Source organism: Scleropages formosus, chromosome 4 (assembly GCF_900964775.1).
Source record: "Scleropages formosus chromosome 4, fSclFor1.1, whole genome shotgun sequence".
Lineage (NCBI taxonomy): Eukaryota > Metazoa > Chordata > Actinopteri > Osteoglossiformes > Osteoglossidae > Scleropages > Scleropages formosus.
In genome coordinates, this window is record NC_041809.1 from 25,548,311 (window position 1) to 25,570,164 (window position 21,854).

At 48.2% G+C, this 21,854-nt stretch overlaps 1 protein-coding gene across 3 annotated transcripts in view; it reads right to left on the reverse strand.

The window, feature by feature from the left end:
- The window catches only part of LOC108921268 (roundabout homolog 1-like), an 86,536-nt gene extending 72,979 nt beyond the window's left edge, over positions 1-13,557 (reverse strand). For all 3 annotated transcript variants that reach the window (XM_029251010.1, XM_018730660.2, XM_018730659.2), the window contains exon 1: positions 12,375-13,557. In XM_029251010.1, the coding sequence (XP_029106843.1) occupies positions 12,375-12,438 (64 nt within the window). In that variant the 5' untranslated portion in view covers positions 12,439-13,557. The remainder of the gene's footprint in view (positions 1-12,374) is intronic.
- Positions 13,558-21,854: the final 8,297 nt, after the last annotated feature.

Sequence of the window (21,854 nt, forward strand, 5' to 3'; positions counted from 1 at the left end):
AAGAGATAAAGATGTTGACATTCTGCACTGATAGAAGATACAGATGCTAGCAGGTTAGCGGTATCTTTCATGGGGCAAATTTGCAACTCTTGGAACTTTGCTAGGAGGATTTACAGCAGCGATAGCTGGGAAAGGAGACTGTGTGTGTACTGGGAGGGAGCAAGCACTGAGGAATGGAAAGGACCAGGATGGTCCGTCAAGACCTGACACGCACCAAGGACCTGCAAGAACTCGGGCAGACAGCGAGCTGTAAATCGAGCCCCGGAAAAGGACTCTGGGGTCGGGCTGTCAATCGATCCATAAACCAATGCAGGGGAGGGAGGAGTGAGAAGAACATTTGGGCAGGAAGTCCAGCGGATTTCTGCGAAAACTACCATGTCACAGCTGTCTTTGCCTGACAGGGCTGGAAGGAACAGAGAGATAGAGGAAACAATAAAGCAGCTAAGATTTATATGTAGCAGACAGGCCCCCTGCCTGGAAAAATACAAAATCATACAGTGTGTGCTGAAATACACAGCAGGAATGTTCTGTCACTCCACTATGTTACACTATCATATTTATTACACCGTGTACCGTGTGTGTGTGTGTGTGTGTGTGTGTGTGTGTGTGTGTGTGTGTGTGATCTCTACAAGCTATTGTCCCATTTGTAAGATCATGTAAGCACTTAAGATGAGCTATGCACAGAAATGAACCACAACAGCAGCTGAAATTACCTCTGGCTTTTATTTCATCTCATTAAACCACCTTCCTGTGATATAAAACACCCCACATACACACAAACACCCCCCACACACAAAAGGAATGTGCCCTGAAAGACGATCCAACAATAAAAGTAGTCACGCCGTGGCAATAAAGTCCCAAACAGTTTTGGAAGAGGATCAAATCCTATTAAAAGCAGCCAAACAATGCGTACTGCTCTCCCCTCCGTCTGTTACTGCTACTCCCCAGAGGAAGGATGCAAGTCGCCCGTCGCTTCGCTGTGTGCCAACACTGCCATTCCGACAGCTCAGGATAACCGGAGTATTTCTTAAATTTGAAAGAACGTGCAGGCATCTGAAAAAACCTGCGCTGTTTCTCTAGTGACTATTCTTAGGGATTTTATAGCCACAGATGACTGTACAAACATACAAGGATATGGTTCGAGAACACAAAACACAAAGTTTCGAGAACAAAGAGTAGAGAATTGTCTGTGTAGTCTGTCCGGTGGCACAGCCATGTGGAGAAAGGAGCCCCTCCACGACCAACATCAGCCGCAGACGGTGCGTCCAGAGCACAGCCTGGTCATCACTGACATGGCTGTGGGAGCGTGTGTTGCTGCCATTCAGAAAAAGCACTCTACGTGAAGAAGTCGCAAAGACTTTTCAGCCTTTTTCTCTCCTCAACTAATTCATGAATAAGGTTTGAGAAGGGAGGTCTGAGCTCCGTAAGAGTTGTGCAGAAATACAGAATTTATAACCAGCAAGACTCGGGGGGTGGGTGGAGGGGGTTGGGCTAATTTCAAAACAGGCCTTGTTTGAAAGGAACCGGTCTGCCCTTTGAGTGAAGCACACACTTTTATGTGTATCGTTTCTAACATCACAAGTTGTGGGTCAATTTCACACCGCTGGCATAAGCCAAGCAATGGAAACAGCACCTGGATGGTAAGCCGATCATATTCAATACAAGCATGCTTGGAAATAACACGCTGGTGTGTCGGAAGAGCGATAAGCACGTTTCCAACACAAAACTCTTGCTGTTGGCCACATCCCAGTGCTTCAGTACTGCAGCTCCACTGCATGAAATGTGCATCATTCAACTGTCCGGGGCCAAGAAAACGCAGGACACTGGACAGACTCTGCCTCAGTAAATGACCATTAAAGCATACCACGGTTATACTACCGTATGTATTCTGACAGCTGGGGGGAGGAACGCATTGCTATATCCGAGTGCGCATGTGTGTGTATCCATTCTCTAAATCGTATGAACACAGGAGACACTCCATATCTCTCCACTATTGTCTGGCCATATTAACACCGACAGCAGTTGAGCACACTGCTACTGCTCAACATCACATGTTCTGCTAAATAATCCCAAGGCGCCCACTAAACACACAGCTGCTGAACTCTCCACACCTGCAAAATTTACAGCCTTAAACTGTGACAAAAATAAAAGTAATCCAGTTAAACATACAGCTTCCCTTTAAAGACCCAACCAGCACACAACACTGAGTTCAGAGTTCATCACCCAAAACAATGTCTTATACGTTGCCCCAAAGACCATCATGTTAAAATACTGAGAAAAAAACGAAGACAGATAAATCCATGTAGTGATCACAAAAATTACTTCCCATTTGTTTTGGAACTCATATTTCTCTTTGTATAGTCACAACAATGTGCATATGTCAGTGACACTGAGGAAGCCCCCCGTGAGACGGGTTTCCCTCTCCATCGGGGGCATCCCTGAAGCCTCCCATCTAGGTACCGTGTCTTTGCGAGGGAGGGGGCCGTGAAGGGCACTGACACTGGAGTCTCAAAGTCCAGGTCACTTTAGCTGCAGGAAGCCTGGTGCCATGACAGATGGACACACGGCATTGTAGAACATGCTGGCCAAGCCGTCAGGTGCTTTTGGAGCCACAGCCCAACACTGTCTCACAAGAAGCAGCTTGCTTTTCTCATCAGCCTAAATGTGCTTGTATAGGCTTGTGAACCACAGTGTTCACAGTTATTCTGTGTGTGTGTGTATGTAAACATCCCCAGCATCCTTCAACACCCAACAGAGGCTCCAGCAGGAACACACAGATGCGAGACCCCTCCCCACCTTCCCATCCACAGCCGGATCGCAGGCTGAGAGCATCAAGCTCAGCAAGCGAACATGGTTAATACGCAGTTAATGCAGCTTTACGAGGGCATGGGCTGTTCGCTGATCCCTGCTGTTGGCCACTTTCGTGCAGTACCCAACGCCAAGATCACCTTGGCCACTCTGCACATCTACAAGGACCATACGCTCTCCACGAGGGACATGAAGGAGGTCCAAGGTTTGCAGAGGAGGACAGGGGAAGTGGCTCCAAATTACAATATGGTTTGTCTGGCTGGATTTGTACCTAATGGGGTGCAGTAAATATGTGGGTAAATTTAACAGAGAAACTTTTACCACAAGGCCTTTCCAGAAAACATAATGACAAAGACACAATGTGTCACATGATGGCTTATAGATGAGCAGCAGTCAACCAGGGCCTCTCTCATGACTCTTAACTGAAAGCCTTTCTGTCCCCTTTGCTAAATTTGCTCAACTGGAACTTATTAATGTTGGCCGGAACATTGCTAACGTCCATTCCTGCTGCAGGATGTACCCCCTGCAGAGGTCTGCAAAGCCTTCACATATTTTCTCCCCAGGTAGCGATATCCTCTACACATTCCCACACTCTCAATGCCTGGAATAGCATCACTGCAAAAGCTGACCCCCTCAGGGTGTGAGACACTGTGAGCGCTTAGAGGAATTAATGTGAGGTCAGAGGTCAGGATGGTGAGGTCTCAGAGGAACTGCTCCGATCATGCTAGACTGAAGGAGCCCAAAGAAGTCATGTTAAAGTGAAAAAAGCAAAGCTGAGCTGGGTTCGAACAATTCTTCTCGTCATCAGATATTTGTGGAGTTAAAGCCAAACTGTAACGCTGGACCACCCCACATTACCCATACTGTCCAAAAACTGAGACAATATAACCTATGACCGGCACCCGTTGATGTGTTCTGTCACAGCAAAGCCATTGAGCTCTGTCCCCATCCTCTGAGCCGTGCCAGAAAATGAGCATGTCCTCCTCCCCACACCCAAGGACTTGCCTCTTACATTCAGCTTTCCTGTTCCAACTTACCATCGCGCTCTCTCTCTCTCGGAGCAAAAGTAAGCCCAGACAGAGCAGAGCGCCCATGTGTGACCAAGCAACCGCACTGTGTGCCTTCATTAGCATGCCAAAGCCTACTAGTCTATAATGAACTGAACCAGGTCAGCCACCAGCCCCCCGCGACTGAGGTCACCGCGGGACAAAGGGGTTGGGAGCACATTATTCATCTCTACCCTGAAAAGGTCAAAGGGCAACCCCACAGCCACACCACGCCAGTGCGCAGAACAAATTGGGAGATGGTCTCTGTGTGCTGCCATGGAAGACTCAATGGTGGGCTCAGCGGTGGAAAGAGCACACGGTAGATGGGGGTCTCACACACATCAGCGGAGGCGGGCGGATAAAAGGATTCTACGTCTGCCGTTCACCTGAGGGATTACTTCTTGGCTCCAAGCCCAGGAGGGAAAGTGTGCAACGCAACCGTCTCACCTCTGGTTATGGGTCGGTTCATACTCTAACTGCAGCAAATGGTAACGTGTGCCTTTCGCAGTAAAGTCAGCTGACATGCAGTCACTGAATGAGTGTACGTTGTGAGCGTTTTGGGACTGCAGATGAGCTCATTACCTCATTAGCTCCTGAGGCCAGTGGAGGCCCAACCCAACATCACAAAGATATTAGAGACAGACAGCAGCTGTTTAATTTCCTATTTAAAGCCCCACCCCCTGCTCACCCCCTGCTCACCCCCCACTGCACGCGATGAGATAAGGTTTTGATCCACTGTCACAACAGACCTGTGACACAGGACCCGGAGCAGCAATCCGAAACTCTAAACCCTAAGTAGCTGAGTCAACCGAGAAATTTACTTTTCAAAAAAGGTCTACGGTTTTCAGTAAAACCCTGCCATGAGAGACATTATCATCATGGTGATCGCGATGATGATCAACGGGGCAATTCAGGGCAAGCATTCAAGTGGCAGAGGGCATTAGAGAGCAGTGAGGGGTAAAACATCACCGCAATTTATCACACCCCTGGCAAGTATTAATGACTCTTGTGTTCACTGCTTTCAGAGATGTCGGCTGAGAAAACAGACAAGTCACTCTTGGGTCCGTCCATCCACCCACACCCACACACACACACACACACACACACACACACACACACACACACACAGAGCTGTGAAGCTCAACTGTAACCGTGACAATGTTTTTGAGTGACTCATAGCCCCGGGGGCTTACCTGCAGAGCAAACCGCAGGAACTTTACGTGTACAAAATGTATGAGACATGTGGGACGGGCCTCTCGGAAACAACAGTGACTACCCACTTCCTCTGCAACAAGATCCAGCTTCTCAATACTCAGGGGTAAAGCTTGGGAATGAGGGGGAGACATTCAACCCCCAGTGTAGTGGCCCTTGGCCACAGAGCTCGAAAAGACACCCACCGATAGCACTGGGGGCCACCAATTAGTGCACGTCAGGTCCGTGTCGAGCAAATTCCCGAGCTTGTTAGCGCCCAAGGGAGCACGAGTTCATTAGAAGTGTGATCCTGATTTATCTTTCCCTAAAACAAACGACCCAGAATTGTTTATCTGGCCTGTCGGTGATGATGGAGGAAGTGGAAAGAGCAAGGCTCGCCTTGTCGGTCAGCCCAGAGCGAGCGAGCTGGAGCCGTTCCGGCGGCCTGATGAGCCCTAATTAGGCCCAGAGCCATGCTGATTGTGCGTTTCTGTGCTTGGGGGGCAGAGCTGATTAAACCTGTTCGCTTGCATATAAAAAATACACATGGCATATATTTTTGTATATGATTAAAAATTTTATAAAGTACTGTATTTACATACATCATTACATCAGCACTGCAGAATATGCTTTAAATTAAATTCAGATTTGTAATTAATTATTCATTAAGCAGACTTCTCTACAGAGAGTAATTAGCATAGAAAATTTATGCAAAAATACATTCACAACTTCAGCTAGATGTAGCCAATATTGATAAGAGTAGCTCTAAAATTATGGACAGCTGCAGAGTCGATGCCTTGGGAAGGAAGGAAGGAAGGAAGGAAGGAAGGAGGAATGAATCACAGCGGCAGAGAAGCACCACACAGTTTACACAAGACTGACTGGACTCTGGTGATCCCACTGACCCCTCACCTTGGCTTTTTCTGCTGACCTCTCAGAGGGTCGAGGGGTTGATAGTAATGAATCCCCACCAAATCTCTTGTCTGCCACATTCCAATGTCTGGTATGGGCTCCATCGCAATGTTTATACGGGAAGAAGGAGGCAGTGCAGAGCGAGGGAGACTAATCTCACCTGCTCATTAACTGTCTCAGGAACCTGCCCTGTCCCGTCCTGTCAGAGACACTGGAGATCGGGCTGTACAATTTATTAAAAGTGGTTAGGAACCAGAGGGGTGTGGTGGCACAGCAGGTTTGGCTGGGGTTCACTGTATGGTACGTCCGGGGTTCAAGTCCTGCTTGGAGTGCCTTGCAATGTATTGGTGTCCTGTCTGTGGTGTGTCCACTCTCTCTCCAGCCTTGTGGCCTTTGTTGCCAGGTTAGGCTCTGGTTTGCTGTCCCCCTGCTCAGGAAAAGCAGTTGTAGACATTGTGTGTGTGGGGTAAGGAACCATGAAAGCAATTTAGAGAAGGTTACACCTGGCTCAGCTGAGGTGTTCTACACTGAAATCCTACCACAAAATACCCCAGCTGCTCCTCTGAGACCCACATTAAACCTGAGCTGGCCACCCTGCACCCTCACTTAAGAGGATAAAACCTTGCTCTACAAGCAGTATGATAGTAGTAAGCCATTTAAATATAACAATATTAAAACAATGTTATGTAGGACAAGCAGGCTGGTGTCTCCATGCATCTTCATGAGAAAGCTAATGAAGGGGGACTGAATACGACACAAGTGAACTTTGCCAAATGTTTCTGAAATTTGTTTTGTATCACACCAGCTGTATCCTTTAAGGTTAATGACATATCACAAAACAAGGGCAAACACACAAAGACTTAAGAGTGAGGAAAAAAAGGAGATGAATAAATGGATAAATAAAGGACAGTGCTTTCCAAATGAACATACAGTTTAGCACAAGATCTCGCAGCACACATTGCACCGGCCCGAGTTGTGCACACCTAGGTTTCTGCTCAAAGGATTTCGCACAGCTATTTCAGCTGCCGTCCAGTCCTGTACAACTGTTACCACATTTGGGACCATAATTGCACTTGCCTGAGTGGTCAGCTGTCTTGGTTGAGAAGCCTAATTGATTGAGGAATAAAAGAATTCTTAATCCCATTGAGCGTAGACCTCGGGACTCTATGCCGTCTATTTGAAAGCATAAGCAGGTATTCGTCGTTTAGAGCATGTGAGGGGTCAGAAGAGATGCTACGTCCAAGTTTTTCATATTCCTTTGATAAACTGCCAAGAAGCACTGCTCAAGGGGTTGGCCTACAATTTTGGAACAAATTTCAAGTACTTTGAATAATGTGGTCTTAAGTTTAACAGACAGATGGCTATACCAAGTTGACAAGAATACTCAGTATACCAAGTACTGTCATGCGCCGCTTAACAACGTTTCGCTTAATGACTGACCGCATATAGGGCGGTGATCCCGCAACATTATAATGGAGCAGAAAAATTATCGACTAGCGACGTCGTAGCCGTAGTAACATGGTAGCGTGTGTTTCACGTTTGTGGTGGTGCTGGTGTTAACAAACCTGCTGCGCTGCCAGTCGTATAAAAGTATAGCACATACAATTATGTACAGTAGATAATACTTGACACAGCCTAGGGGTGTTCCAACATTACTGGGTATGGGGCAGGAGAGTATCATGTTTACCATCACCAACTGTACTCTGTTAGTGGGGAAGAACTTATACCAGCAAATAAGACTAGGACTGATATCTACCTGAACCATTTTTAACAGCAGAACACCAGGTCAAAGCTAACGAAAAGTCCAGAAAAAGTACTGTCTCGTGTGTAAGCTTTGTGCAGATGTTTCGAAACCAAATTTGTGACTGTAACTATGACATCTTCAGTGCTATGACTATGTTTATAAGCAAACTGAAAATAATCTAGTTCACCACACATTGCATTAGTGAGCTGTTGAATTAGAATCCAGTCTACAGACTTTATCAACACTAATGTAAACGGCACCAGAAAAAAGTCATAAAAAACTTTTTGGGGAAGTCTTTTTAAAAGTGCTGAGATGTGGTGTAATAAGACTTGTGTCTGTTATTGTACTTTGCTCTGTAAGGCTGGATGCAGCAGGGTCTGAACCCGAAGCAGGTCATTCAAACTAGCGTGTGAGGAGCGGTGAGCCTTTTCCAAATCTGACCATGTGGTCAAAGTCAGGGCTGGGCATCCCTCTGTCTGGTGCCCAGGGTAAACACACCCTCGAGTGGCCTCTCCTTTGCTCTACTGCAAACACATTTGCAGAGCGGAACCGTGCTTTATTTACTGCGCCCGTCAACCGCAACCAGCCGGTCTCTCTCCTTCCTGGCACCGGCACAATGCTGCAACCAACACTTACATGCAGGAAGCCTTCATAAAATAAACACAGAGTAAATTGCCCCTGAACGGAGACAGCCGGGCCGTTGCTCTCAGCACTGTGACAGCTGCCAGTCTGGAGCCATCCCACAGTATGGAGACGGAATCTGCTCACATGCTCAGTCTGAAGGGGCTGCGTGAGGGAGACAGAGGTGATCACTTGGCGACACGGGCATCAACAAACCAAATGTGCAAAGCTGCACTGCAATCTCAAAAACACACCAAACCTCAAAAAAGGATGCATGTGCAAGGATGTGCCACAGGTCAATGGCTGAAGGGTTTCTTTACTGAAACCGCCCTCAGCACTGACCCCCGACCCCTGACCTCAAAGCCCACGGGCGCTTGTTAAAGTGCTACACTGCATCCTGGTCTGGGGGCTCTTTTCAGCCCAAACTACTCAGGACTCTAATGCCACAGCAGGAAACACAGGCGCCAACAAGGAAGCCAACTGGTCAACTGAGCCTTCAATGACTCTTTCAGAGCAAAAATACCAATCGCTACAAAAAGACATTCTGAAAGGCACAGAAAATGCAGCGAGATATACCGATTTTTCCACTCCGTAAAAATTACATTGCCTAATAAGACAACTTAAATAATTGCTATATTACAACTAAAAAGAGCAGAGACTATGAAAACTTTCATTAGGAATTGTCCAACGTCAGTTAATTTCAGTAACCTTACACATTGCACCAGGGTACCACGGGCTGCACGCACGCCATTCCAGTATTCAGAAATTTCATTACAGGATCCTGTTGACAATTCTTCCCCATGGGATTTAAAAAGACAGCTCTACTCCTTCCTCATGCAAGAATGAGTAAGTCAAGGGCAAGAGAAAAATAAGAAAATGACAGCAATTCTCATTTACACTTTGACATGGTATTGATGGCACAACAGTCTCTGCCAACATAAAGCACCTCCAACACACACGCACACACACACAGGATGCTGAGGAGCCTGAGCAGTCCACATCACACCCTTGCAAAGTGCCCCTTCCCCTGGGACATCCAGCAAGGAGACAGCCTTGAAACAGGAGCCCTCAGATCATCCTTCAGATCCTCCTTGAGGCATCCCAGCAGTCCAGGTGTCTCCCATTATCACGCTTTCCCTCACAAATGTAATTCCACCCTTTTCTTCTACGGACTTACCCTGTACTTCGGCGTGTGCTACATTCCTGTCCAGTAGCAGTCTCAGACAACCCCACTAGCCCCGCGGCATCTGACCCTACATCACCTTCGAGCCACCAGCTCCTCGTGTCCCATGTCCTCCTGCAGCTGTCCAGCCACAGAGGGGATAACCTGTGCACTCCAGCTTGGCTGTACCACTGTCTGCACTTGCTGTCTTGATTCATTACCTTGTTTTCCATTTGGTTCTGTCTACGCGGTTGTTACAGCAAAGCATTGATGTTTTCTGTATATTTATTGCATTGTTTCTTTGTTGAAGATGAGTCTTTCTGAAACCATTCATGGAGATGATTATTTACTGAAGTTATTCACAGCAAGTTAAGTACCCAGAAAATTTCAAGGGCTAAAACCGGACAACTCCTGGTCAGAAGTCTGGATCCAAAACTCGTGCAGTACCTTATTTTCTTTTTGTTCTTTTCATTGACTCTGCCCTTTGAATGTTTCCGGTTCTTGGTGCTGTTGTGCAAAGGTTTGATGGACATGGGTGGACCGCCATGTCAGATCACAGTTTAAACATGGGCTGTGACAGCTTAAACAAAGTGGTCACAGTTTAAAACACGTGTGGGCAGAGTGAATACATGTCCACGGGTGGGTCACCCACCTTCAGAGGCCACCGGTGGTTTCCAGCTGACTCTCGGTATCGCTGCAAGCGCGGAGATTAACGGTGGGTGGGGGTCGTGCTGCGAGGAAGACGGATCACTCGAAGGGAGACACCTGAAAGCGCTTTGGTAAACAGCGCTGGCTTTGAAGGTGAGGAATGCGCAAATTATGGGCCCATTAGCCTCGGTGGCCTGTTATCTCCACACGAGCGATAAGGAGACACACTAACCCTGCTCAAACACCATCTAATGACCATTGATCTCCATATCGCACCCAGGTTCGGGCCCTGCCCTGTAGATCACAGTTCCATGTAAACTGAGGCTGACAGATTTATGTACTCTCTCCTTGACAAACACACACACATGCACTCACACACATACCTAAGCATACTGAACTGAATGCTCTGGGTATGAGTGTATGAGAAGTGTGTGTCCTCTGTGTGTATTTGTCACAATGTGCCTTTTTAAGCAACTGTTGTGTCACTGTTTGCATGTGTGTGTTCCTGTGGTGCACCTTCGACATAGATGACTAGTCTCTTCCTATTTTTCAGAGCCATGGTTGGCTGATAACACATATCAGAGCACTAACCCAGTGTGAGAAGCCAATACACACCTGCAGGGCCACAAGCGGGGCAGCAGGTACACAACTGCACTTGTGACCCGAAGGCTACAGCTCGGAAACGAGTCGCTCCTTCGAAAGAGGAGCGCAAGCTCAACGGTCACAGTTGAGACACACAAAGAATACAACTCCTGGTCACAAGAAAGCGGTCAATCTGCAAGAGATAGAGGATGTGAGCACTAGATGTTCGTTGTAAGGCTTTTTACACCAAACAGTAGAAGGTGTTTAATACTGCTACAGAACAATTTCACTAGTTCAGTGGCATTTTCATCTTTGCCGCTGGACTGCGTGAAGTGAAAAGGAACTGTTTGTCGGAACGCTTTTCAATTATCTAACAAGCCACACGTACAAATGCCACATGATGTTACTGTGCATCCACACAATGACTTTAAATAAAAGACTAAGTTGTGACATATTTGAACCCAAACCCCAGTCTCCGAAGGGCACATTCCTGGTTCAATCTTTGCAACTTCTTACGAAACATTTTCCAGAACATTTAATATTGTTCAACAGTTTCACTTGTGTGTGTGTCCCAGATACCAGACACTGCTGTTATTAGTGGTACTGAACACTACCAGGGTTCTGTGCACTTCCGTACCACACAGCAGTGGACTCCACTGAGCCGCAGCCTGCTCTGCACAGGCACACACCAGTGTGTGTGTGTGTGTGTGTGTAGGCCTCTGCTTACACACAACACACGTTGATTCTGAACTTAGTCACCTTCAGGAGCCAGTGGATCTCTCTCTCTCTCTCACACACACACTTCATCAGTGCTGCTTGCGACTGCAGTTCGGGGTGACAGACCCTCCACCCGCACAAGGCTTTAACAGTTAAGGCTTTAACATGTCACACTTCACACACTTACCGAGAAGGATTTTAAAAGGAAACTCGCGGGTCGGACTAGAGCAGCAGGGAGACTTACGGCGCGCACGCTCTCTCTCTCTCTCTCTCTCTCTCTCTCACTCACACACACACAGCGCCAGCAATGAGTGTGTGTCGCGCACATGGAGAAGGCGTTGGCGGCGGCGTCCCAGACACACACTTCGCACCAGGCACCTCAGAGTTTTTTTTTTTTTTTTTAAACATAAACTACACTTTTACTATCCTTAGTGACACAACAGCTTTCGCGGCCTTAACTTACTTTGTCCCTTCTACGTCGCCCGTTCCGCAGTCCGTATAAACTTGTGAATGATTATACCACCTCTCTTCTTTGTCACACGTTGGGAAAACCGTCACTACGCATTAAAAAGTTGGTCTAAAAATTCATACGTGCGCGCCATAAGCGCTTCTATTAAAGTTTGAGAGCACACGTGTATTAAATGATAATATAAAACTAATTCAATAATAAAAAAATAATCACTACTAGGAGTCAGACAGAAGGGCGTCTGACTGACTGTATCATGTATGAATGGAGCGCGAGACACACACGACGAGCCTGAGACGCACGCTGTAGTTCAGCGTCGCGTTTTGCATCAAATCCACCGACTGACTGTCCGCGCGAGGAGCTCAGAGAGAACCAGGTGCGGCCGCCCGGAGTCCCGGCCCCACGCGGGGACCTGCATGGACCACGTGCGGAGGGGATGCCCGCGAGTTAGACACATAACTCAGTTGCAGTACTCACCCGAGCACACGCGAGCACACGCGAGCAGGAGCACGGCGATTCTCCACGCGCTGGACGGCATCATTCCCGTGCGCGGCGCAGCCCACGGGCACACGGAGAGCGGCGCCGGGGCGGACACTTTCTCATGCTCCTCCAGTCGGACCTTCGGACAGAGCGCTCCGCGGTGCGGCACCAGACTGAGAGTCGTCGGCGCGTTCGTGGGATCAGCAGCAGGAGGAGAGGAGAACGGGAGGAACTGCTACACACCCAGTTCAGAAACCGCACTTATACTGTGCTTATATGGAAAAGAAGTTATCATCGAGTTTTCGTCTGTCTCTCTCTGTTCTCTCCAAACAGTTTATTGCTGCTCGTCACATCCAGAAGTTGTGCCGTGACGTGTGGCGAGTCGCTGCGGTGCTGCCGCTCCAATTAACTGCACAGCGGTGGCATCTCGCTGGTCCTCCGCTCGCCACGGAATTCAAAAAGAAAGAAAGAACGCGTGTTTCCGACGCCTGACGACCAAGAAGAATCCCGCGTGACCGCGCACGTCAAAACTCCTTTTCCCTCCGTTCTCGCAACTGCGCGCCTCGCTCCCGCGTGGACGGCTCGAGCCCGACGAGCGCGTGATCACTGATCGGCGATGGCATCAGTCTCAGTCAGTGTCGCTGGCACTCGCTCGGACCTCGGACAGTCACTTCCACTTCACTTCTTCACTTTTTTCTGCTCGGGCCAGCATTTGGGTGGGGCGCCTTGACTTGTTCTTTTCGTAAAAACGGCGAAGTTAACGGGACCTCTGGCACGCGCACCCAGAGCCCTCACTTCGCGCGAGGGCCATGGAACGAGGGGGCTCCCGCTCAGCGCGTCTCGCGGAATGGTTTGGCCCGGGCCCCCTTTCTGGGCTCCCGCGGTGGCGTTTTCCACGCGGGAGGGGGCGCGGTTAACCTCTTACGTGCCGGACCGCGGCAGCGCGCGGGGAGCGTGCAGGAGCGGCGGGAGGCTCGCGCGCACCCGAAAGGCGCCAACTGCCTCAGCTGCCTCACAATAGAGTAGAGTAGAGTAGAGTAGCGCAGTATTTCGCACCTTCAGCACTGACACAGTATGTGCACACACTTTCACTGGCCGAGAGTGTCTGCCCAAAAAGGCCACAACCACCTGAAACGCTGTCTGGTCAAACAACAGCTAAGGAAATGTTTGAAAAAAACCGCACTTTTACCATCTTCTCCTTAAAAAAAAAAAAAAAAAAAAAAAAACGCAGTGAAGACTGGGAAGAAAAAAAAAAGCACACAAATATGGTAACATGACTCGTACAGAAGGTATGTAGTACATTACTTTGTGTTTCTCTTCATATTGGAAAAAAAAATGTCACTTTGGACCGATTGGGTTCTTGTGGAAGTTGCTGCCAAGAGCGGATTGTCGTTTCCTCACAGTGACATGAAGGTTTGAAGGGTGCCGCTCTCAGCGCGCGCACACACATAGAGTCACTGACTCTTCTGCTCCCGCGGGCCGAGCCCAGGGCTTTGTCCTCTGCCCTTTGTCTCTGAAATCCCCCGTGAACCCAGCTCAGGAACAAGATTCCGTCTTTATAAGTCTATTAAAATTCACTTTAGTGCCGATTAGCGGGCAGTTCGCTCTCCGGTCCTCATAATCAACGACTTAATCTTCTTAAGACGATTTGCTAATAAATGGTGCGGTGTGTGAGTGACCTTTCCCCGCTTCGCAACCGCAACGCCTCTGTTCTCCTGTGCGTGTGTGTTGATACACATTTGCACTCCGGACTTGAACGCACACACAGGAGAATAAAAGAGCACTTTTTCTGGTAAATTAACAGCCTCTTTAAATTTGGCACGATGGCATCGTATCACTTTCTTGATTCCACCAAGAGGGAGAGAGCCGGAAATCACAGAACGACTGGACAGCGCAGCTATACTGGAGAATTCGGACCGCAAGCACAGAGGAACAGAGTTTTCTGCTTTCATGTCTCGTGGAAACGTGCGCTTAAAATCGAACAGCTTCGCATACTGTTCCGCTCAGGCCTCCAATCGCAGTACGGACCTGTAGAACTGCGCCCTCTGGTGGCCCACGGCTGCAGGCGCTTTTGTCCGCCTGGCCGTTCTGAGCTGCGGAGCGCAGTTCTCGTCTGTCCGCTCTGTGCGAATCCTTCATCCGCGCAAGCGATGTTCACATACCATGTATTCCTTAAAACACCACAAACAATTTATCAACAGCATTAAAATCTGACTGCCATTAAAAATCACAAATAAATCTTTTTTATGCACTCCTTCTGCCTGATTATAAATTATGCAAAAAAAAAAAAAAGAAAAATCTGAGCTATATGGCCACAGATTCAAGGTTCACTCACTCTGTCATGGTCGAATCCAGTAAAGCGGCTAACAAGCGGGACGGCGGTTTAGGATCTGAGACTTGTGACTGGAAAACGTGCAAAGTGTGCCACCCGGCAGCCCCCCTATGTGCTGTGCTAAAGCGCTTTACCCCAGAAAAAGGCTGGAAGAGAAGGAGGGAATGTGTGTGTTTACGAGCAGCCCAGCGGCTGGCTCTGTGCGCTTTGGCTCCTTCTCCAAAGGAAGCACCTAAACCAAGTCACGCCACTGTCTGAGCAAGAAATGAAGCAGCGGTATGACAATGTGTGCCACAAAGTGGACCTCTCTGATGACCCACAAACCCATTCCCTCAGTCGTCCTCTTTCTTCAGCTCCATCTGTCTTACTCCCCTTTCTTTCTCTAACTCCTTGTGTCCTCTGTCTCCAGCTCCATTCATCCTTTTACCATAACTCCCTCATTCCTTTCGCTTTTGGTCCGATGAAAACCGCCGACTGCTTCCAGCTCCTGCCGCAGATCCCACGTTTTCCCAGAATCTGCCACTGTCTGTCCCAAGTCGCCTCCCGTCTACCCCAAGTGTTCCCCTTGACTCCACAGGAGTCTGTCTCTGTCTGCCCTTAATGTCTCCATGTCTGCCTCCGACTTCCCAGCTCAGGACATTCAGATAAAAGAACTGCAGTCTTGGGCCCAACACACCCTGCAAAGACTTTGAATACAGGGACACAATTTTTTTGTCAGCAGGGTTACAGGTTGTTGTCCTAAGGTGCACAATTTTTGTTTCAATTTGAGTTTATTATTGCTCTTCTCCTACCCAACACCTTTGTATTTGTATTGCACGTGTCCTGTGTCTGTAAGTGCTTTTATAGTGCTTTAATAACCAAGGAAGGAGGCCACTATACCACGAGTGTCCTGAAATTTTTTTAACCAAGAAATTGTCATAAAAAGCATACATCTGTTTACTCTACTCCATCTACTTGCTATCTCCTTTTTCATCCCCCATGTGACGCATTCTTCACGTCAGTACATTGACCGGTCAGTTGCAGGCACCATCCTCATGAAACTCGGAAGGTTTTGGACCTCATTCCCGGCCCTCGCCTGTCCCATCAGAGACAGATTCACACCCATCATCTTGTTCCCCCCTTGAACCTTCCTCCGCTCTCTTGCACCTAATGGAGCAGAGTCAGAGTGTCCCTCATCCATTCTCCTAATAGTGCCGTCGGGCGAGCTCGGGGTGTGTGAAGGTCTTTGCAGGCCTTGCTGGCTCCTGTGACGGCCCAGTGGGATTCAGGAGATGAGTCTTCCACTTGCATGCAGGCTTTGAGGCATCACAGGATGTCAGCACACGCTCACGCACCGAAACAAGCAGGCACTCCTAGTGACAGGGTAATGAAAGGAGCAAGAAGATGGATAAGGGGTTAAAGGGAGGGACAGGGAGAGCGATGACTGTGAGCAAGATAGGGCTGAAAGATGATGTAGGGGTGTGGAGAGACCTGGCCCCAGTAGCTGAGCCGTCATCTTGTAGAGCCCTTATGAGATCAAGGCCTGAGCACAGTCTGAAACTTGTCTGAGCCGTTTTGAAAACGCAGCATGGCAGTAGCGTTCACACGGCCGATCACCTTTGTTCTTACCTTCCCCAAACCTGCTATTTAGGAGCAGTACATAAAAGCAGTGTGATGGGTGCTTTCCACCTCTGGATTTCATTACCGCCGCTGGGAAAGGAACGTACAAAGTTTGAGCAGAAAGCAAAAGGCCCATTAAAGTGCCACGGTCACCTGCCAGAACAAAGTATATGTGTATGTGTGTGAGAGAGAGTTGCAGCAAGCACGAGAAACATAGGCGCTGGGTCTCCGAGTTTCACGTTCATTATCACACCCACCGCATTTGCATCGATTCACAGAGCAGTTGCTTCTCTCCAAAGTAGCGTACGTGCAGTGATTGCTGTGGACTGTTTAGCTCATACCTTTATCCCCGGTGACGGACAGTGCTAGTTACACCACTCTCAACTCCCTGCAGTCATTCGCACATCTATGCAGCAGAGAAGCATAACACACTGCACACACAGACTGTGGTTGATTTAGAGTCACGATTCACCTGAAACATGTCTTTAGACTGCGGGGAGGAGCCCCAGCCAAGCACGGGGAGAACATGGATGCTTCACACAGACTGAGCAGGGATCAACTCCACATCTGATTGCACAGCCCAGGTGCTGTGAGATACCGGCTCCATCCGCCGAACCACCGCACCGCCCGCCCTCTATTCCGAGCGCACATTTCACACTGATCACAAGTCCATTATAGCATGGTGATGGCTGGACAAAACGAGAGGAGAGGTGTGCAAACGAGGGAGGCCAGAGATTTCACCTCCTTTGGACAGAAAGCAACGAGGGACCCAGTGACAAGAGGCTTACAGTGTTAGTGGTTAAAGAGTGGGAGACTGAAGCAGCAAGACTCCATGCAGGAGCTTTATCCCTGTCCACCCTGGATCTGATCTGCCCGATTCAAGAGACCAACACCCATCTAAGCCCTGGTGAGGCCATCTAGAGGAGCACAGGGTGACAGGTGAGACCAAATCCCATCTAAGCTGCAGGAATTTAGATGTGTCTCTCTGTAATAGCCCAGTGTCACGAAAGGAACAGCATAATTCCCTTCGGTCCTAGGTCAGTCCAAGGGCCAGTCACATAGTCTCGGCAGCTGTGTAACAGTGCTATATTTTATTTTGACCAGTAACCGCTCAAGTGTATTTCAGTGTTTTTTCTTTAACACGTGCCAAATTTGCAGCATTCTTCAGCACGTCTTAACTCATTTTTCCGTGGGAAACGCACAAACACATGTGTTGTCACACAGATGCACACATGCACATAAATGCAGCAGCTCAGATGTGCGCACACACACCTTGCCCACATAAAACATCTCATAAATCCACACCCCCACTCGTCTATAAAAACCCCCAACCCTTTGGCTGCAGTTGAGTTACTCTAGGAAGACAACTGAAATGAACAAAAAAATCAATTTCTCCTCCTCTGTATTTCCCTTCTCCATCTTCTCTAACCTCTCACTGACTCTCTGTTCCCTGAAGGAAGAAGGAGCCTCAGCTTAAATCTCCCCATATCACCAAAGCCCCAGCAGCAGAGCTGCTCAATCGTTACAAAACCAAGAAGCACATCTGTCCTGAAAGCAAACTCTGAGTTTACCCGGAGGACACGTCTCTCATCTCTCTATCTTGCTTCCAAAAAGTCACATCCTTGAGGAGAAAATGCACACTACAGTAACAGTACAATCACAGCTCCTAACTACATACACAACTGGCTCATGGGGGTGGGGGGAAAATAAATAAATAATCATGGTTCCCCATTCAAGGGGATCATTGACCTCATCTTGCCTCCAGAGCAGCATATTTTTACTGGCACATTACAATAGTGGTGTTTACTGCCGTACCACAATAGCACTGCATGTTAGTTTGGCCTTATTACTGTATCTTCATGTCAGGTTTGTGCAGTTTCCCTGATCCTGAACAATATGAGCTCTACTTCTATCAAGTATTGGTGTGGAGTGTTTCAGTCCGCCGCTTCCAACCAGCATTGCACTTTTTAGTTTCATACATCCTTTCTTTCTAAAATAGTCTCTCCTCTGCCAGTCGTTTGGATATCAGGTCCAGAAACAAAGGCAGGCATGTCCTACGTGACTGCAATGCTGTCTCTTTGTAGGTTCCAGGAGGTCACTTTGAATCAGGTCATCTGCTGGCCAAGTGAGTAATGCGGAGTATCCGATGAGCCACGCAAGACATTCGAACGTCTGTAATGACTTGGGGTAGCAGACAGTGAGATTGCTTTCTTGAGCCGGAGCGCTGGGGAACCCAAGGCCAGTAGCACCCTGTACAAAAGATGTCTAATAAGGCACTCTATCTGTCTGCCCCACGCTATCTGCTCTTCAGACTGCTGTTATTTGACTGACCACCAAAGCAAAAATCAGAGCCATATACCAGCAAGCCATGGGATGTTACCAATCTAGAAACAAAAGCGAAACAGACTACGTGTGCAGACGACTTGAAGCTGTGAAACCGATCACCTTGTCTTCTCACAAGGAAAACCCAGCAACCAGAGGCCAAATCCTTGGCTTGATGTGTCAGCCTCATGGCGCGTGTCATATGCTGTCCTCTTGTAGAGCCCGTGCCTCGACGCCCTTCTTTTGACGTGTGCTCTGCCTCTCTCCTATTTGTCACTCACGGCCAGCGAGCAAACCGCTGTACTCAGACACTCATCAAACGTCTCTTTGGAACGTGATGGACGGTTTGGATACGCTCTCTGGTCCTGCACATCTGTGACTGCCAATGACATATTCCTAAATTTGCCATCTTTTTTCTGTACATTTATGAGCGCAGCATCAATGAGATGTTTAATTTCTGAGAGAAGCCTGCCAGCCTGACCGATGTACCTGTACCTAGAGTAAGGGCACCGGACTAGGACCTGGCAACAGTTAGTGCCTAATTTTGTGTTGCACTTCACAGCTGGAATAATGTGCAGTGTCTCATTTGACCTATACTGAGCACTCCGTTCATATGAGTTTACACACACACACTGTCTGAAACCGCTTGTCCCAAGCGGGGTCGCGGCGAGCCAAAGCCTAACCCAGCAACACAGGGCGTAAGGCTGGAGGGGGAGGGGACACACCCAGAATGGGACACCAGTCCGTCAAAAGGCACTCCAAGGGGGACTCAAACCCCAGACCCACCAGAGAGCGGGACCTGGCCAAACCCGCTGCTCCACCGCGCTCTACTACGAGTTTACACACACACATTTTCAGAACCGCTTGTCCTATACGGGGTCACGGGGAACTGGAGCCTACCCGGTAACACAGGGCGTAAGGCCGGAGGGGGAGGGGACACACCCAGGACGGGACGCCAGTCCATCGCAAGGCACCCCAAGTGGGACTCGAACCCCAGACCCACCGAAGAGTAGGACTGCGGTCCAACCCACTGCACCACCGCACCCCCTGGTATGAGTTTACAGTATATTATTATTATGTGATGAAATATATCAAAGACATATGGCTTGTTTTCTTCACAGACTAAATTATGTATAGTGTATTATTCGACAGGATTAATTTATGGCTATGGGAGCACCTTGCATGTTTATCAGGGACAACACAAGTCTCATACAGACAAAAACAGCGACAGCATAAAGAGTGCACTACCATAATTTCCTTCCTCAGTAAGACAACTTTTCTTTCCATCAGTCCTTGTGAGCTGAAACCCCCTTCCTCTGGAGCACTGTGCTCCCTGCGCTATGAGCGAAGGATGATGCCAGTTAACATCTCCTCATCCCAGTAATGTTCAAGGGCTCTATAAAAGTTGGAGCAAATCGTTTTCCACAAGACATACCTTATTAAGGGGACAGCTGGATAGAAAAATCCTTGTAAGTTATTTAATTTAGCTAGGAGAGCTATTGCACTATATGATCCTTGCGGACACTCAAATGGACTATTCAGGCCTGAAGACATTAGCTTGTTTCACCGGCTCCGAGTCCCTCCGAAGAATTGAATCTATCAAACTTCTACAAACCGTAGAAAGAGCAGGGCTGGAAGAGAAAATGCCCTATCAGTAGTTACTTTCTCTTTCTCTTCCCCAAGAAAGATCTCCAAGAATAATACAGAAATTTTTTTTTATTTTATTTATTTTTTAAATAAAATTCAGCTTTGGGGAACAAGCTCAAATTCCACTTTAGCAGAGCTGGCAGCTGTTTAACTCGCCCCAGGTTTTGTCTCAGTGAAGCAAACACAATCTCCCTCTGAAAATGGGTTTCTGGCAGCAGTTAGCTGGGCTCAGTGGACTACAGGATAAAGAATTTGAGTACATTAACTACACTTCCCATTCAAGAGCAGCACATGGTCTCCATTCCATATATGTCTGAATTCAGACGGAATCAAATGACAGAGTTACTTGAACCTGGTTAAAGTGCGAGATCTCAGAATAGATTTCCGAGTCTCTTCTGGCCACTAACAAAACAGAAATAATAATGTGTCGTGGAAGCTACTTACATTATTATTAATTATTATTATTATTCCATTCACTAGCATACATTTGAAACTGGTACAGTTTCTGCACTGGGAATCTTTTCAAGTCCACATCCTTAGCGATTGTTTCATAGTGCTGGAAATGCTGCTTTGTGGGTAGTACTTTCAGGTACCATGAACATGTCACCGCAGAACAGAACAGTGGCGCTGCAGTAGAGTTCATCGCTTGCTTCACTTTTGGCTGCCTAATTTAATTGGGAAATCTGCACAGGTCGGCCTCGGGTTCGATCGGTTCAATCTGGTTTTTTCCCTCGGCTACTTTGCCCTTTGCCTTTGTAGAACTGGATGTTAAGTTATAAATATAAAGAAGGCAAGGGATAGTAACGGTTTAGTGATAGTTGTACATACCAGTGTAGCCCAATGAATTGTCCTCATCGTCGTGTTCTGATGGCGGTGTGGTGGGACCCTCCCCTGGGACTCCTGGTACCCCGTCTTGTCGACCAGTGTCTGTGAAAAGCAAAGGAACAAACGATGAGCGCTCTGTACATGACCTGTCTTGGCCTCCCTCACCTGGTGTACCGAACACCCAGGCTCACAGATGGCCCTTCCTTCATCTGGTGATCTGACTCCCACCTCCTCTTGGTGCTCTACTGTGGAGGAGAAGCGGCTCAGGGGCTGCAGGAGGGACAGCGAACAAAGAACGGAAGAGGATTCCAGCTACCGCATTGTCACAGCGTTCTACCCACATTACCATACTGCTGCGACATCACTGTAAGAGAACAAGTGTGTGATTAGCTTGGCAGGTGGGTTGAGGAGGTGGTCTCACAAAAGAGAAGAGCATGGCGATTTTGTACGGCCATGGACAGGCACCCAGGAACGCAGCGTGCGCCACGAGGCGTTCTAAAGCAACGGGTAACAGAAAAACAATTTCCCGAGCCTTTCTGCCCGTTTTCCTCGCTTGCTGGGATATGGCAAATAAATCAACAATGCCTTTTGGTGTTCTCGGATGCCTGCTAGTGCGCCGAAACAATGCCGCCTCACTGAATTCTGCAACTCTTCTGAATACTAATGTGCACCTGCGGAAAACGTATGGCTGGAAACAAAGCACGTGAATTTATTCATGCAAACTGTCAGCCAAAGTGACTAAAAACGATCGT